General features: G+C 36.7%; 1 protein-coding gene and 1 pseudogene across 3 annotated transcripts in view; both read right to left on the reverse strand.

The window, feature by feature from the left end:
- Positions 1–2,167: 2,167 nt before the first annotated feature.
- On the reverse strand, positions 2,168–2,228 carry LOC120095801 (U4 spliceosomal RNA; annotated as a pseudogene).
- A 99-nt stretch (positions 2,229–2,327) lies between these two features.
- The window catches only part of Epha3 (Eph receptor A3), a 335,491-nt gene continuing 318,437 nt past the window's right edge, over positions 2,328–19,381 (reverse strand). For 2 of the 3 annotated variants that reach the window (XM_087575967.1, XM_087575968.1), the window contains exons 16-17: positions 11,023–11,178; positions 2,328–5,022 (exon numbers count right to left, since the gene is read on the reverse strand). In XM_087575967.1, the coding sequence (XP_087432093.1) occupies positions 4,917–5,022; positions 11,023–11,178 (262 nt within the window). In that variant the 3' untranslated portion in view covers positions 2,328–4,916. The remainder of the gene's footprint in view (positions 5,023–11,022; positions 11,179–19,381) is intronic. The other variant, NM_031564.2, reaches the window with a different exon arrangement.

The raw sequence follows: 19,381 nt of genomic DNA on the forward strand, positions 1-19,381 counted from the left end.
ATCTTGAATATATATTCATAAAACTAAATGATCTACTCAAAAATGGGTTTGAGATCCAACAAGAGTCCTCAAATACTAAAATTGAAAAAGTCTAAAGTTTCTAATAGTCTGTTCATCGTCTCTACCAATTTGAGAACTACAAATCAAAACAATTTTGAGATTTCATCCTACCATATTCAGAATGGCAAAGAGCAACAACGTAATGCACATCAAATGCTAGAGAGGAACCCACATTCACTGTTGTGATGGCTGGAAAATCTTGTGGAGAGCGCTGAAAAATCGAAAAATGAAACTACCTTATGATCCAGATTTACCTGTCTTATGCATATGCCGGAAACACTTGACAACCTACTGCACTGATGCATGCTCGTTGCTTCTTTACTCCTAATAGGTAGGAAACGGGAATTCCTCCTGTCCCTCAAGTATGAGTAGATAATGAAAGCCGGTGCATTTACAACATATAGTACTATTCAAACACTAAGAAAAATGATATCATGGAAGTTTCAGGTAAATGGAGGGAACTAGAAAAGGTCATATTGCAAGAGATATTCCAGACTCAGAGTCAACAATTATTATGTTCTTTTACGCTGACAGTTCCTAGCTCCATGTTAGCAGATATTAAGTGTATACATAATGACTGACTTGTAATGTCTGAGAATAAATTGTCTAGCCCTTGGGTGATACACATCAGTGGCACACATACATCAGCCCTGTCCTTGGGAAGCTGAGCCAGGAGTGTTGGCATCAGAAGTGACCTACAGCCTCTAAGTCCAGCGACAAAGTCAACCCTAGGCAACAGGGACCTGCCATACATTCCCAGCATTCACTTCACCTGTCCGGCAGCTGATCCACCAGTGAGCTGCAGAGTATGTGATTATGTCACAGCCCAAATAAAAGACAGCTACCCTTCGCCCCTTTTTTCTTCTTCATCTCTCCCTTCTTACTTTCCTCCCCCTCACCTTTTCTCCTTCCATAAATCTCTCTGGTAGAGTTGAGCTGGCCTGGTGTGATCAGTCTGGATACGAGTCACCGCCCTTCTAACACAACCAGCATTGTAAATTTCAGGCCAAATTAGTCCACATAGCAAGCTCAAAGACAAACAAAACAAAACAAAACAAAACAAAACATAACAAAACAAACAAAAACAACAACCCCAACTTTTCCCATAATAATATTGAATAACATTTACAGAACAAATAACAGGTTATTTTTTCTGCCTACAATTTAGTTCCTTTATCTGTGACAGTGATTCTCTCCTCCACTCAGCATGCTGACATGTCATTTCTCATTCAGTGCAAAAATCACTTCTAATTTGTTTTGTGCTTTCTTCCTAATTACTTCTGCCTCTATAGGTTTCTCAGTTTAATTTGTTTCTCTTTGACTTAAAAACCTTTCATTTTCATGTAAATCAGTTTCATTAAGTGGACTACAATGGCAAGGAGTGTATTTTTTGCTCAAGTATCAGACGTGTCCTAGCATGTAGCTTGCAATTTAGTTAGTTGGCTTTTATTTTTGTTCGACCCGTCCATGGTACCCTGGTTTCTTTCATGGCAGCCATACACTTTGGACAGGAACAATCCTGAAATATCTAACTTCTCTAGAGAGTAGTTTCTTCATCACTCCATCATTCATGTCCAGGAGAAATGCAGGTCTGAATACTTTCCAATTTGAGTAATATATTCCTCTACCCATTGTGGTCTAAGGCAAAGCTTTAGGATCTCTGTTCAGATAATTAGGGAGCAATGATAATTTCAAGGGAGTCATACTATTGCCTTGTATTAAAACTAGCTAGAGTAGTATTTCCCACTTGTACAAACATAGAGCTGGGTAGAAATGTGTGTTGGAGGGAAGAAGACACAATGAAAGACTTATAGCTGATCATATGACTTGAATTTTGGTTCCACCTCTGTCAAATCTGTTGAATGAGGTGGGCATACAAATTTCACACTTCTCTTTAAGTGTGCATGTGTGTGTGTGTGTGTGTGTGTGTGTGTGTGTGTGTGTGCATGTATGAATTAGATACAAAATAAAGAGAAGTAATATTATATTTACTCTCTATGAAGATTTGAATTACTGATGAAGTTCCCCAACTTGCTGGTAATAAGATTGGAATATTAAATGGGTTTTCTTACATAATGAGGAGGACAATGAAACCCAAAGCACATTCTTAGCAATAATCGCGCCTCGGATAAACCTCATTGGCTACGATACTGCCACTGCGCAAAGCTCCAAAGCACATTCTTAACAACATAGATATGCTCCTGAATTCCCTGTATAAATTTGCATATGTTTCACGTAGAAATAAAACATCAAACACCACTTCCATATTCCGATCTGTAAAAATATTTTCATTATGTTTATTATAAAAATATAAGTGTTCCCACTAGAAATCATTTTACATTAGTAAGAGGCCATCTACATTGTGCAACATAAACTAAATGAACCATGTTTTTAAAAATGCAAGTGTAAAGTAAACACATACTGCCAATTGTATCATATTTATACATGGCTTGATGGATACTTAGTACAGCCTTGACTGGGTGTGTTGCGAGAAATAAATAATATCTATAAATCAAATTTAAGATACAAGTCAGGTAATATGGTACATAACACGGCAAGGGAGCGGTAGCCTCATTGACATGGGACAGCAATGTAGTTCCTATACAAAGAGATGGCCATAAGCATTCTAGTACCTCTACTCCCCAGTCCAGAATCGTACACTGTTATGTTTACATATGTACAGGGAAGGGGTTATGCAAAGGAAATTCATAAATGGCAAGATAGAAGAAATCCTGACAAATGAAGAGCAATGTGCTATTTAAACCACATATACATTCAAACAACAACAACAACAAACTCAAGCCAAAACAAATGCAACAGATTTAACCATTTTCAATATCTACTTATTTTGAAATTTGTTATTGTTGAGGTTGTTCGGAATATTGCCTTAGAGAGTGAACACTGTTAAAGGTAAATTGTTACAGATATCAGATTTGAATTTTAACCAAATATTCCAAATTGTAAATTACTTGACTAGAGTATTTTCTACCTGCTTTCAGGAGATATAAGCAAAATTTAAGTTTAGTTTCATTGGCTCATTTCCAAAATTTTCATGCTCTTATAAGTTGAATACAAGTTCTAGTAGCATGATTGGGTTATAAGGAGCATTGCCAAAATTTGGGAAACAATTTCACATCTGAAAGAATTCACATAAGCTCTAGTATACTAAACCTACAACAGATTATCATTTGAAAAATGTTCTCTATAATTGGAACCTGGATTTCTTTAGTATCCTATATTGTATATAGACACATCTCATACAGCATTGTTTGAACCATCTTATTCTGTGCATTCCTTGATCCTATGGTATGGTACTATCAGTAAGAAAATCCACATACATCTTCAGCATGTATGGTCATACGAATGCCCATTAGGGACATCCTTCTTAATATTAATGAACATGTTCATAATTGGCCTTTAGGAAAGAAACAGCAAGTCTACATTCCCATAATGAGACATCTCATTTCTCCATTGTCTGCAGGTGTGGATTTATTGGCTAGATGAGTTGCTATTTTCAAATATAATATTTAATAATATGATTAGAAATTCAAAGTACCTAAATCACAATAGATACATTGAAGTGGAAGACTCAAAGATAGTTATACCTGACATTGATGATGAAGGTGTGTAATTAATTGACCTACACCCCAGTGATGCAGATGAGTAGCTTAGCTATCAACATTCTCTACACGTTTAAGCAATGATATTAAAAGACTATTCAAAACAAGCACTTTTTCTTCCTTTCTTTCTTTTTTGCTCATGCATTTATCTATAGGCTGCTGTCAATTACTGTAACCATTTAACTTCATTTTGATCTTTCCAGTTTGCAAATCTAAGAAGTTCTAACAAGCTTCTTTCATGAATGAAAGGAGTTGATGTCCCTCTAAGCACCAGAGTAAGGAAGGTATGACATCTGGGTAAAAATCTATTGCATACAAGCCAGTATATTACACTAAATTAGGAGCATACAGTTACTGATAAATGAAGAGACAGAAATGAATGGGATAATTCAGACTGTGAGTGAGTTGGTGACTGTATGAACAGGGAAAGCATTTCATTTTGTTGGTGCATGTAAGAGGATTCTTTACCAGTTCTATAAAAGAACATATTCTCTGGGTCTTGCTAAACATGTTTCTTACTGCTGACAATTTGCAATAGTATTTGGCACTTGGCTGTAACAAAACCCAAATTAAATCATCGAGGCATAAATATAGAACAATAAAAAATGTAAAAGAAAAATAAATATGCACTTCCCCCCAAACTAAGACATGTTTTTACATGGTATACTTAAGAAGGTAACAATTAAAAATGTATAGTATTTAAAACAACTACAAACTTCATCTCTATATGCTTCAAATAGATAAAGAGAATACTAAAGTGATAAGATAGTAAATATGGCCAGATAGTTTGAGGTATAAATGTCTCTATCTTGCTTGCTTTTAAAGAAACAAAATACCTGTTACAGATTTTCTTCTGTGTATAAAAATATCACAAGTCTTTTCCTCTGTGGGCATTCACAACAAAGCCTTCAGGTCCGTTTTGCTAGTTTACTTCGTTTACTTCCATGGCAGTTAATGATCAACGGCTCTACTCTAGTTCTTCCATTTTTTACTGAAGAATTTTAATTAACCCCATCAATTAACATTTAAAAAGCAGTTACAAAACAAAATGCACCCACCCACCCACACGTAAAATGATAAGGGAAAATAAAGAGATTTTTCAATTCCATTTTTAAGGCATTTGGACTTATAACTGAGTGTCTTGTTAGACTTGGAGCTTTCAGCAGCAGCTCCACCATTTCTATCTGTTTGCTGGATGACGCTGCATCTTCCCTTTCCTCACATCCTTCCAGTACTTTACACGGGAACTGGACCATTCTTAGATTGTGTTTCTAGAGCTTTAATGGAACTGATGATCTTCTTCTGTGGCCCAACCACAGTAACACCAACCTTTTTCATGTCACTGTAAAACACAAGAGAAAATAACTGGTAAGAATCATGGTGTTCTGAGTGGTGTAGGAAGAAGAAACTTTTAATTTTCAAATAAACTCAAATACATAATTATATATCCCATACTCAAGATCTGACTTTTAATTTTCTGACAGTGATGTGTTGTTATATTTGGGGCTTTTGATTCCTATATTATGTAAGAAAATAGATGCTGTAGTGGGATAAATATGCTTCACACAGTTTTAGTTAACCCACAACTTAACATTACATTTTTATTTAAAGTTAGGTCTTTGGGGAGGTATGATTGGGGCAGTTATTAAAGAAATAGAGAAGCAGAGTACTAGGCAATGATGGATGGTAAATACTGTGTGTGAAACAGAAAGACATACTGAGTGAGATAGGAAAGAAGAAAATATACAAAGGGAATCAGAGATTGAGTTATACTGCCATTCAAAATTCAATGATGTACCAGAAGCTACAAGACCCATCACTCTTTAACAGAGATTCCTGAGCAAGTTTACCAATGCCTTGATTTCTCATTCTTTCCTCCAAAATTAGAGAGGATACACTTTATTATTGAAGTTGACCCCTGAGTGGAAATGTATGGTAGTAGACCAGCTAAGCTTTTTTTTTTCACAGTCTAACTGATTACAGATAATAACACATTCTTTTGAAAAGTTTTGGTATTCCCTTGAATCAGATCTAACTCAGGGGTTATTTTGACTGCAGGTAGTTAAAAGTTTGAGGTAATAATTAATTGTTTTCTTGCACTCATATGTTATAACATAGAAGTCTTCTTCTTAGTTTCTTTTGGGACACCCTCTCTGGGGCCATAGAGATCCTATATTACGTGTGACTAGGCTGACACCATGTGTGACCATATTGGTCTACTGTATACTATTTGCTATGAGAAGGCAAGTGTTGAAGCAAAAACACTGTTGACTTCTATGATAAAACTAGAGCTCTTTCTTTATTATTTGAATGTTTCAGTCAATACCAGTTCAAGAGCACCACATCTTGACCATCCTTTGTTCTCCCCAAATTCATGACTCATAACACTGCTTACTGTTGTCTTAACATTTGTTTTTGTACAGTCATTCATAAATGGAAGAAGGTACATCTTTATTAAATGTACAGTAGTTTAAACTTAGAAATCAGTCATGAAAATAAATACTTCAAGAAAATGGCTCCATTTTAAATAAATATAAAAACTTGTAGTTCATGAATAATTGTTTTTTTTAATAATGTGCTAATATGTGTATGCTTCCAGTCCACACTCAAACTTTCCCTTCTATTGAGAACTTTCTGCTTTTCTTTTATTTCTGACCTTATTTTTTATAATTCTCAATTATGCCTGCTTTTCTTTTTGATTTATTTTCTCCATTCTCTGCCTTGTCTCTGAACCAGGTAAATTTGATATGCACAGGGATTCTCGTTTATTTTGATCCCTGTGAACAGACAGCACCCTCAGCAATGGATGCTCCAGAGTAGAGACTCTACAGAAAGAAACATACAGTCCTGGCACTTAGAAGGAAGAGGCAGGTGGAACTTAATGACTTCAAGCAAGCCTGGTGTGCCTAGTGGTTCCAGGACAGTCAGGGTTCTATATAGAAACCTTGTATTGAAGATGAAGCAGGAGGAAGGAGAGGAGGAAGAGGAAGAGGAGGAAAAAGAGGAAGAGAAAGATCAGGAGTAAGAGGAAGAGGAGGAGGAGTCTCTAGAAGTCTGGAAAATAACTTGGGACATGCCTTGTTACATCTGTTCAGATACTGTCCTCAAACATATTCCTAGAGAAATCTATATAATAATGGCTTAGACTCCTATGTCAGGAAAGTGATATAGATCTAGAACTAAGTTTAGTTTCAATACTTGGGATTACATTTGATTTTGCACAACATAAATAAATCATCTCTTTCAGTTTTCCCCTTTTCCATGGATCATCTTTTCCTTCTCTGAACCACCCTGCCATGTCCAGACTCTGACTACTAACTGCTCAGGCTCAATAGCATAAGTGGTATCCTCAGACCATTTTGATTATCCTATCTAGTCTAAAAGAGAAACCGAATCATTCAAGACTAAGGAGTTGCTCTCGATCAGGACCAGAGGCTGGTATATCATCTGCAGCTGAAACACGAAGGGATGAGAACTACCACATAGGAATGGCATTGGAAGATGCAGGATACTGACCTATAACAATTATACTGTTTGGCATCCAATGCACAAATCTAAACCCCTTCTGTCCACAGTTTCTGTCACTCTTATCATCCCTATTCTGTCTTTTTTCTCACTAGGACCTCTCCAAATCTAGCCTACACTGTAAAATAATATTTTAAGAATGTTTGATAAAAGTATGTTCTTGGCTTCATGTGAAAAATTTGGGACTTTAGTAGCTTCATTTTGATTGAAATCCTTAAATTTTATGAAATTAATTAAAATTTATTTGAGCAGGAAACTCTCCTAACCTTTTCTTAGGGCTTGATCTACTGAACAGGAAAACAGAAAGAAATTCTGTATCCTATCCAGGTATCAGTCAATTCTAGGAGAAGAGAGTTATGTGGTCAAGTGGGTTATTTCTGAATTGAGCCTTGATGGCAGAGGACAAATAGGAGTTGAAGCATCAAGTTCAAAACAAGAATATAAGGGCACAAGGAAATTTAAAATATCCGGTGAAGGGTCTGACATTTCAGTAGAAAATGTTTTCTGATTGCTTTTATCATGGTCTCAGTAAATTAAAGTCAGTGCGTGTGTGAGTGTGTGTGTGTGTGTGTGTGTGTGTGTGTGTGTATGCCTTTTGACCCTTCTCTTATATGAATGTTAAGACAGGAACTCAGGTTTTGGCTTTGTGCTTGTGTTACATCACGTAATGGACAAAGCCAACTCCCCAGTCAAGTAAGAAATTCCTTCCTTCCTTCATTGCTTCCTTCCTTCCTTCTTTTTTCCTCTTTCTCTTTTCCTTTTTAAAAGATTTTCAGTTCTGTAATAATACAAACCAGAGGCATGTATAATGTATGGAATATGATGACTCAGAAAAATTATTAAGGAAATAAACACTGGCCCTACATTGCTCCTAAACCAAGGACTAAAAGAGAGGGGGCAGGAAAGAAATCTAAGGGAGTAGAGGACAGCAACAGCTGACACTATCTGTAGAAGTTGAATGAGAATGGCTCTCTTAGGTTCAAGCATGTGAATCCTTGGGTTCCACTTTGTGGGAAAGTTTCAGAAGGATTAAGAAGTATGGCTTTGTTGAGGAGGTGTGTTAGTTGGGTAAGCTTTAGTGTTTTTAAAAGCTCAGGTCATGTCTAGTTAGCTTGCTCTCTCTCGTCTCCAATTTGTGGATCAGTTGTATGGTCAGCTACTGCTCCAGCATGATGTGCACCTACTATTATGATGTCTGCCTTCATAGTCATGGATTAACCCTTTGAAGTTGTAAGTAGGCTTCCAATTAAATGTTTTCTTTTATAATTTGTTTAGGTCATGGAGTCTCTTTACAACAGTAGAGCAGGTGTTAAGATACTCTCAGAATATGAGGAACAAACTAGAAGAAGTGGAGACTCTCAGAAAAGGTGTGGTTGCTTTCTGAATATATATTTACTGGTTATACAAATGTAAGATGTAGTCAAAGAAAATGTTCTACCAGCCAAAGAGTTTATTGTTCACTACTGTGATGCTGGTACCAATAATCACTATTTTTTAATTAGAAGATATTTTTGGCTTAACTATTTTGAACAAATAGCTTTCTTAATCCCTTCATGGCTTCTAAAGGCTGACTGTATTTATATTACAAAGTAGCAGTTAATCTTATTAGAGGTGTAAAAAGAATGTTCTGTCTCTTATATTTCAATTTAGTATGTTATGCATTATGATTAAATAAACATTTGCATAATTTTACCTTTAAAAAATCTGACAATTCAGTGGAAACATTCACCATTGTGGTTATTCTTTGCCATGATTCTGTGCTCTAAAGCAGGTGTCTTGTGTATCATAACACTAAATGTTTATGATACTAAAATAGGAATGTATAAAAATGTTCAAAGAAAAAAAAAGTGCTCAACTATATCCTGTAACAGAATCTGATCAAAACTAGCAGCACAGAAACTCAGTGTACTGTTGATTGGATAAGAAATCCATTCAGTAAACACAGCCTTCCACTTTAAACAGGACTGTCTGTATGTTTTAGATGGACTAAAGAAAGTTTACTTTCGGAGAACAAGTTATCCTCCCCAATAGCAATAAAGACATTCACAGGTCCCTTTGTGATCTTAAATGTTTCTAGTCACAACACTATAACACAAATTATACAAATTATTTGTGCTGTACTTATACATGCATTAATTACACTATGTACTCCTCTTTTGGAGATGGAACATTCTGCTGTCCACAATGAAACTGTTGAAATGACTGTCAAAGCCTTTATAAATGCAGTGACTTTTAAGTATCTTCATTACAGAGGGTACGACTTAAATCAACTTGAAATGACAAACATTTATATTCAACATAGGGAAGATCAAAGAGAGGTGGACTGATAGAGTAATTTGGTCAGCTTGGGTATATCTGTCCAAAATAAATATCCTTCTTTAAGATGGTCTCAAATCTTACATTTGGATGAAATCCTCTAGAATCAAGTGGATGCTCTCTTGCTGTACTTCCTTTGAACAGGATTAATAAGTAAGGGCAAGCATGTGACTACTGAGGTTCTAATGTCCAAGTAGAAATAAATCATTTCCTGAGTATCTACCAGTTAAGAGAGCTGCTCCATGCTCAGTTGTGGGATAGAATAGCAGAGTCGAAGAGCTTGTATATGTGTGTGTGTGTGTGTGTGTGTGTGTGTGTGTGTGTGTGTGTGTGTGTAGGAGAGAGAGAGACAGAGAGAGACAGAGAGAGAGAGACAGAGACAGAGACAGAAATATATATTTATATTGCTTAGAACATGAGAAAAGAACAGAGCACCAAGTGAACACTCAATTGAATTTCTTTTATTATTTATCTTTACAGAAAAAAGTAGAACATGACCACTTGTTCTTCGCTTTCCAGTTTCCAATCACCATACCTTGAGGGTAAGAAAAAAGTTATTTTAACTGGGATCATATTTCTTATGATCTGTTTCTTAATTTTTTTTTCATTTTTAGAGACGGGGTTTCATGTAGGCCACACTTGTCTCACACTATGTAGATAAGGGTGATCTTGAACTTCTGATCCCTGTCTCCTTTCTAAGTGCTAGTACTAAATGTATGTACCTCCACACCCATCTTAAGTGGTTCTGGACACTAAATGCACTCTACCAACTGAATTATATATCTAGTTCTCACTTGACTCTCAGTGAAACACCTTTCCTATAATCAAAGTGTTTCTCAAATAACAAGATCCCATGGTATGGTGTATTTGGTTAAGGCTAACAACACAATGCATATTCTAGCTCCCCCAACTATGAGCCTTTTAAAGAAAACAAAAAAGTATTGTTTAAAACTTATTGGTAACTTCATTTTTCTGCATGCTTTTATTCAGGGAGGAAACACTTTAATAATATACGATGATAGAGTTTAGATAGATGAATGATATTCAGCAGTTGGGAAACTACTTTTGGATTTTGATATTTTTCTCTTTCTAGTAGATCATCCACTGCTCAATTTCTGAGATTGTCAGAAGCAAACTTTTGTAAAAACAAGAATCATAGAAGAAGTCATTACATAAGAATACACACTATACTTATAAATGTTTTATATTCGGGGTTTGTATCTATGCATCTAACCAGAATATCCTTCTGTCTAGGAAGTCCCTATCCTGCAGTAACTTCCTTTCACAAGAAGGAAGATACCTCAATAAATGTCAGCGTGTGTGTGATCCAAAGGCTCACACTCTGTTGTTGCAGTGAACCTTACTGTGAGAATTAAAGTGGATATTATAACTCATAAATCTTAAACAGGTATAACCAGGTATCTACAACCCAATAATGAAAAACAAATGTGCTCAATAGAATGTTCACAGCCCTCTGTTTTCTCCCCAGAACGCCTCTTACTCTGTGGAGATCTTGGCAATGGTGTCACAGGAGCTGTACTCCACACCCGTGAAGATTTCCTTACAGTGTGCTGTCCTCATACCGTTAAGCCAATCACCTGTTGTGTGGAACGTAGCAATATCGACATTGCTTTGGTCCAGAAGAAGGTTTGATGGCCTGCAAGAAAAGAAAACAGCCAAAAGGTAGAAATTAGGAGTGACTGGAGAAGCTAAGTGTCAAAATTTGACCGTCAGCGGGACTTCCAGACTGTATGTGCTGTTCCTGTTTATTTGAGAAATTGATCTGGCATGAAGTCTTCATCTGTTCAAGCTGAGTCCTTGGAAGGAGATGGTAATCATCTCGTTTAAGTGATCTCTTTTTCTGCTCTTCCCTGATTTTTAAACCATCAAAAGGTTGTCATCAAAATGTATCTTTTTCTAATTAAACATTTTAACTCATTAACAAAGTGGTATGCTTTAGATACAGTTATAGTAGGCAAGACACAGTAAATACTTAGTCATGAACTCTGTTTCTACATTAAATCCTTTCCAAATGAATGTTTGTTTGTAGAAACTCCATAGCTTTCTGGGTAAGGCACACTTACAGCCAGATATATAGTCAGCACAAATTTTTATAATATTACCAACATCAAAAAGTAAAAGTTAAAAAAGTATGGAAATTAGCAGATGGATAATAATGTATGAAATTATTCTTATTGAAAAACACCAAAGAACTATCACACACACATTTATATGTATGTATATATGCATATGTTCAGAGACACCCAGACATAGAGGTAGACTATGACTTATATTGCCAGCATTCATCAGCATTAATTAAAAAACATTTATGGGGGTTGGGGATTTGGCTCAGTGGTAGAGCGCTTACCTAGGAAGCGCAAGGTCCTGGGTTCAGTCCCCAGCCCCGGAAAAAAAACAAAAAACAAAAAAAAAACATTTATGGTTGGTTTATGGGGTCTATTGATATGAGTAGGAATGCAAGCCAGATTTGTTAAAGCAAAGGTCCAAAGATTAAATGAAGGAAATGGAAAAACTCTATTTTAATTTCCAAAGCATCAAAGAAGTGAGATATGAGTAAACTGTCTTAGGGTTGGGGTGATTTTGTTTGTTTGGTTTTTCTTCCTTTTCCCTTCAGCTCTTAGTGACCCCTTTCTTTAATTGTCCTTTGACTCACAAGAATGTTTTATTTGACACTTCTATTTTTTTTTCAACAAGGGAACTTAAAAACAAAGAGGTTACAAAGGCCTTATTTGTGGATGAAATTTCAAACTTACGAACAATTATATTGTTCCAGGCCCTATGCTAAGCACATTACACCAGCATCAAGACTTAACCTTTACAACATCAGTTAGGCACAGATAGTGTATGCTTTATAATAGACACTGAATCCAACACTAACAGAAATTAAGTCACAATCTTTTTTCCCTGAAGCAAAAGAGACAGAGCAGAGATTTAAATAGAGCACATAGTGGAATTAATGGTCTTCCCTGATATACAATTCTTTCAATAAAGAATTGTTTAAATCAAATTTGTTTTTGTCTTTGTTTGTCTTAATGCATTTGTGTTCATAGGGTGTTGTATGACCTCTGATCTACACATGTTGTGAAGGGTGAGGGAGGAATCCAGTGTATAACATAAATTACCTATGTGGTCTGGAGGGTTTTGTTTTCCTCATCTGTAAAATGGGATATAGGTGATGGAAGTAATATAGGTCTTCCATAGGTGACAGATATGTATATAGGTGTATCGGAGCAGTACTGCATTAGAAATGTAAAGGTTTGCTATTAATCTGACATAGGTTGATACTTTGTGGATCTTGGTTACATTTTTAAAACTTGAAAATCAAATTGTTCAATAATTTCAGGTTTTGTGAAACAGTTGAATTGGCATGATATTGTTCATTACCATGTCGAGGGGCTATAAGTTTAATCCTGGGTAGTAGTAGTATGTATACGATGGTGCCTTTTAAAATGGCTGTTACTAGAAGTCTTATTAGAATAGTCAATAACGTTAGAAAGCTCATTATGAGGTGACAAGCCACCCTTGTAAATGGATGTGGTATTCTGACTCATGTTGTCGCTGTTCTCGTCATTGGACAAAATGTTGTTTACATTAGAACTGTATCTGCCCTAGTGTGATTTTTATAATTCTGAGTATGCATTTTGAATTTTTACCCCATCAAAGTTATGGTTAAAAGTCGGTTTTGTTTTCTGAGGTTGGCATTGGATTTAATCTTTATTCCCTAAGACCTTAAATGTATTTTAAACAGCCCTAAGGTTGATGTTCCCAGTAGAGCATGCCCCTGGCTTCATGTTGTAATGTGAAATATCCATCATTGTCAGTTTTAAACTTTTAAAACACTTGTTTAAATTATATAATTTGAAGTGTTAAAATTCAACATTTAGAAATATGGCCACTCAACTTGGGGATCCAAAGGACTCCAAGAGAAATTAACAATAAGTATGCTTGCCCCATTCTTTATTTTTGAAGTAAATTTAGCCATCATTGATTATAGTGAAATTGTATTAAATAACTGAAAACATTCACACATTCAGTTGCTCTGGAGCTCCACCCTGTCTCATGTATGAAAGGATTCACTGGTTATCATGGAAGCCATGTGAGAAATATTCCTGTGGTCAATAAGAAAATGACTTTGAGGAAGATTCATAAATGTGAATAACTCTATATCTTAAATATACTTTTAATTAGGAAGTTTCATTTACCACTAGTCTCCTTAACATATACACCTACAAAAGCATTCCTTAACATATAAGAAATATGCAAAGTATAAAGTTAAGGTTTTAAAATTTTTTATTCATCCTCTTTGTCTCTGACTCTGACTCTGACTCTGTCTCTGTCTCTCTCTGTCTCTGTCTCTCTGTGTGTGTGTGTGTGTGTGTGTGTGTTTGTGTGTGTGTATGTGAACAATATGTTGAAGATGCTTGTGCCACAATGCACATGTGCACATCAGAGGACAGCTCACTGTAGGATAAGTTGTCTCCATCCATCTTTATGTGGGTCATGGTTATTCAGTTCAGTTCTCCAGTCCTGGCACTAAGTTCCTTTACTTGCTGAACCATCTCTGTCTTCCAGAGATAGAGATATCAAGAAAGAATTTCAGAGCCTACCTCAGACCTAGGCTCTATTACTTAGAGTCTTAGAACACATGAGAAACCTATAAATTGATTCACAATTTTATTATTATTTACATGGGTATATTAAAATAATCTGATTAAAACTTTCAATGGAAAACTAATTTGAAGAAAAGATGGTAATATTATATTTCATTCTATCTTTAATTTTGCCTTTAGGCAATATAGCAGAACAGTGGATTTTTTTTTGACAAGTCATCTTTCTTACATATAAATTGCACAGAAAAGTATTAAATCAAGTATGAGAAAGTTTTATAAGAAAAATGAAGTGAGGCTGAGTTACAAGGCAACAAGATATAAAAGTGTCTGTGGAGGTGAGGGATAGAAAGTACCTGCAGTTATGAGCTCACACAGACAGTTTCTATGTCTCCAGTAGCTGTTGCACATAACCCATGTCAACTCTTTGTTTCATGAATAGTAATACTTTTTTATTTATGGTTTGTGTGTATGAAGAATCAAGCCCCAGGTCATTTATTCAAGATATTTATGAAGTGTGTCTAATAGCAAAATGGGAAACATTTTCTTCTCAGCTGAGGAAGGTTTGTATTTTTAAACTCAACACTTTGGACAGACTCAAGAAGAAGACAGAGAAAAGGAGTGTAAACAAATTGAAACAAAACAGGACAGGACATGTGGATTAGGGATTAGAGTGACCCCAGCTGAGTTTTTCTGTTCATGACTTGGATCAAAGTACAACCAAGACCAAAAGACAGGAGCAGGAGCAGGAAGAGGAGGAGGAGGAGGAGGAGGAGGAGGAGGAGGAGGAGGAGGAGGAGGAGGAGGAGGAGGAGGAGGAGGAGGAAGAGGAGGAAGAGGAGGAAGAGGAGGAAGAGGAGGAAGAGGAAGAAGAGGAAGAAGAGGAGGAAGAGGAGGAAGAAAAGAAAGAAAACGAAAAAAAAGGAACCCTATTTGGATACCAGTGACCTCAGAATAACCAGTCCTGCAAAGTATCATTTTTCCACTTCCAGGATTTCTCTAGGGATTTCAAATAAAAATTGGTTCCTTTCCTCCTCAGAGAGGACATCTGGAGAGTTTATCAATGGATAGGAATTTGTCTCTCACTGTGAAGAGCCTGTGATGTCTCTTCATGCGCACCAAGGGAATCTGGCTTTCTGAGCAGCTGCAAGCAGGAGGGTTTTTTCAGACCCAGCTCCAGACATAGGGTCTGAAGGGGAAATTTATAGGCAGGGTGATGTGCACCGTGAGCTCACACTTTTACTAGACAAATTAGATAGGTTTCAATCCATGCAGCTGTAAACGGTGTCCTACAGAGTTCCACCTGATCTTTTACAGCGTTTCATAAATCAGTGCCTACTGGCCACAGACCGCAGTCATTAAAAAGAAATCATGGAAATTACATGTTTGCTCAAGGGAAGCAAAAAATAACTTTCCTCCCCTGCTTGCTCCCTCCTTGTATTTGGGTTTGTGAATTATTCTTTTATGAGCTTTCATACCCTAGTGTTAAAGATGGACACATATTTTTCTTCCCATCAACTCCTATTTTAGCTGCCAGTGCTTACATACCAATTAGCACCAGGTAGTAAGGAACAAATGTTAGCTCACAACTGCCAAGCCTAAGAATATCTCCTAATAATCAGCTCATGTCGATACTGCCCTATGTTCATTAGGAGTGAGTACTAACTTATTCTTTTCTGGCTTCTGCTTTACAAATGGCTATATTTTCATATCTCAAAATTGCAATTAATATGTATTTCTTGAAGCAATGAGTAGGTTTCATGGCCTCTAGGAGAGATCACCAATATTAAAGAGGTGGGCTGTAAAGTATTTTCATTTTATTTATTTTTTTTACTTTATCAGGGCATTTTAAGTCATACCTTAAAGCAAAAATATTAGTATCATTTCCCTTTATTGTTTTCAGTTCCTTTCATTGTTTTTTTAACTTTCAGCTTGATGCCTCATCACTATATTCAAGAAGGAATGTTATATTTGTCAAGTTAGTAGTATGCGGATCAGTACTGACCTTGATCATTCTAGCTCTAAAATTAAGAGTCCATATACTACTAAATATATTAACTTTCTATTGGTGATGAAAAATAACTTTATTCCTATTCATTCAAAATTATATGTAAAGTAAGCATTTCTTTGTTTCTCAATGAGAAACTGTTAACAAATGAAACATTAAGAAGAAAGCCATTATGTTCCTTTTAAAAATTGATTATTTTATTTATTTAAATTTCAAATGTTATCTCCCTTCCCAGTTTCCCTTGAACAAGTCCCCTATCCCCTCCTCTCTCCCCTGCTTGTATGAGGGGGCTCTCCCACCCACTCCCTACTCCTTCCTCAGTGCCTTTCCATTCCACTACCCTGGATCATCAAGCCTCCACAGTTTTAAGAGGCTCCCCATTCCAGTGACGCCAGATAAGGCCATCCTCTGCTACATATCCAGCTGGAGCCATGGGTACCCCCACTCCTGTGTACTCTTGTGTACTCTTGGTTAGTGGTTTAGTCCCTGGGAGTTTTGGGGGTCTGGTTGATATTGTTGTTCTCCCTATGGGGTTGCAAACCCCTTTAGCTCCTACAGTCCTTGCCCTAACTTCTCTATTGGGGTCCCAATGCTCAGTCCAATGTTTGGCTGTGTACATCCGCATCAGTATTGGTCTAGTTCTGGCAAAGTCTCATAGGAGATAGCTATACTGGGCTCCTGTCAGCATGCACTTCTTAGCATCAGCAATAGTGTCTGGGTTTGGTGTCTGCAAATGGGAGGGATCCGTAGGTGTGGCAGCCTCTCCTCCACTCATTGTCCCTGTGTTTGCTTTTGAAGTCATTGTACTCTTTAAAGCTCTTTATCTTTAGGTCTTAAGAGAAACTTCAGTAGTGGTAACCCTTGCCTACTTTAATGCCTCCCTATAGTAACACTAGTTACCTAAGTATTAAGATTCTTAATAGGGAGAAGAAATCACCTGGGGATCTGGCATATTTGTTTCCCTCTAACATGTTCTTTATAATATTTGTCAGAGAGCAGAATCAACCTGTCAGTTCAGAATTTGAGTCAAAGACATTTTGTGGAATAAGGTAGAATTGGTTTGTGGTTGTTGACCTTATCTTGAAGTACAAAGTGTTTGTCAAAAAATCAGTTCCTCTGAAAAATACTGTTTTATGTATTCAGACATAAAAAGCATTTTAAAATAGCATTAGTTTATGGCCATTAACAGGGAAATGAGGAGTAGTTTGCTTTTGCTTGTATTTCTACTGTAAATTCATTAACATGATCCTTCCATGGTGATAAATGCATTGAAAGGCAATCTTTACAACATTTTGGATTAACTCTACATGAGTTGGTCTTCAGTACCTCATTAAACATATATTAATTAGAATATCTCAGTCTTTTTGCCACAGAATTAGTTACATTTGCTCTGCCACTTCAGCCTAGTTATTTTAATGCATATTAAAATTCTTTATGTCAATGATTTGGATTCCATGAATCAATTATAATATTAACAAAAATGTAGCTTTTAGGGCTAGAAAGATGACTCAGTAGATAAATCACGGACAGTGGTTCTCAATCTCCATGGGTTGTGACCTGTTTGGGGGGTCAAATGACCCTTTCACAGGGGTCACATATCAGATATTTACATTACAATTCATAACTGTAGCATAATTACAGTTATGAAGTAGAAATTGAAAATAATTTTATGGTTGGGGGTTAGTACAACATGAGGAACTGTCTTAAAGGGCTAGGCAGGTGAGAACCACTGAGCGTCTGTATCAAAAAGACAGATGGACATGAGACCGACCTCGAATCCTCATCCCTGGCCTTTTGCAATGATCCTCCATGGCATTTCCATAAAAAACATTTAACAAAAATATCTCTAAATCTTATTTTTAACCTTGGGTTTTATTAGTTTTTTTTTATATGTATTTTGATCTCAAGCAGGTTTCATCTCAAGCAGGCTTCTAGAGGGCTTGAAATACTGAGACAAAGTTTGGAGCAGAGACTGAAGGAAAGGCAATCCAGGGACTACCCCACCTGCAGATCCAGCCCATACACATATAGCCACCAAACCCAGACAATATTGCTGATGCCAAGAAGTGCATGCTGACAGTAGCCTGATATGGCTGTCTCATGAGAGGCTCTGCCAGAGCAGGACAAATACAGAGGCAGATGCTCGCAGCCAACCATTGAACCAACTGGGGTTCTCATTGGAGGAGTCAGAGAAAGGATTGAAGGAGCTAAAGGGGCTTGCAACCCCCAAAAAACAACAATACCAACCAACCAGAGCTCCCAGAGACTAAACCACCATCCAAAGGGACAGACCTAAGGCTCAGCTGCATATGTAGCAGAGGATGGCCTTGTTGGGCACCAGTGGATGGAGAAGCCCTTGGTCCTGCCAAGATTCCACCGCCGAGTGTAGGAGAATGTCAGGGCAGGGAGACGGGAAGGGGTGGGTGGATGGGTCACCCTCAAAGAAGGGGGATGCGGATGGGATAGAAGGTTTATGAGTGGGAAACTGGGATAGGGGATAACTTTTGAAATGTAAATAAAAGTATCCAATAAAAATAATAATTAAAGATGAAATGTAAATAAAAATCCAATAGAAAAGGAAAAAATAGAAAAAGAAACATGTTTGAATCTTAAAGAGAAGGGCTTCATGCTTCCCTATCTAATTGTGGGTCTTTTTCTAAATTCCTCAATGGAAATTTCTGTATTCATCATCCAGGTTTCAATAGGTTTCCTGTGATTTCCGATATGTCAATCTAAAACAGTTCTTTTACAACCCTTCCTAATGCTGCAACCCTTTAATAACATACAGGTCTTCATGTTGTAGTGACCCTCAACAAAATCATTTTGTTGTTACTTCACCACTGTAATTTTGCTACTGTTACGAATTATAATGTAAATATCTACTGTGCAGGATATTTGGTATGTGACTCCCAAAGAGGTCTACACCCACACATTGAGAACAAATGCCCTAAAAATAAAAATAAAATAAAGAACTAAAATAGTTCTGGGAAAATAACAATTAACCCAGCACCCTTCCAGCCCCAAAGTCCAACTCATTTTGCTCCCTCTATTTTATGACCTTACTATTTCACTTCCAACAATGTTTTGCCCACTACTTAACAATCCATTGCTCTCTACTTTATTGTAGGTAATATTTCCCAAAGCTCCCCAGGGGCTTTCCTTTTTTGGTGGGAGTGACTGTAGAGGGTTATAAGTTTGGATACCCACAGATATTTATCTCTTCT

Source organism: Rattus norvegicus, chromosome 11, assembly GCF_021556685.1.
Source record: "Rattus norvegicus strain SHRSP/BbbUtx chromosome 11, alternate assembly SHRSP_T2T, whole genome shotgun sequence".
NCBI lineage: Eukaryota > Metazoa > Chordata > Mammalia > Rodentia > Muridae > Rattus > Rattus norvegicus.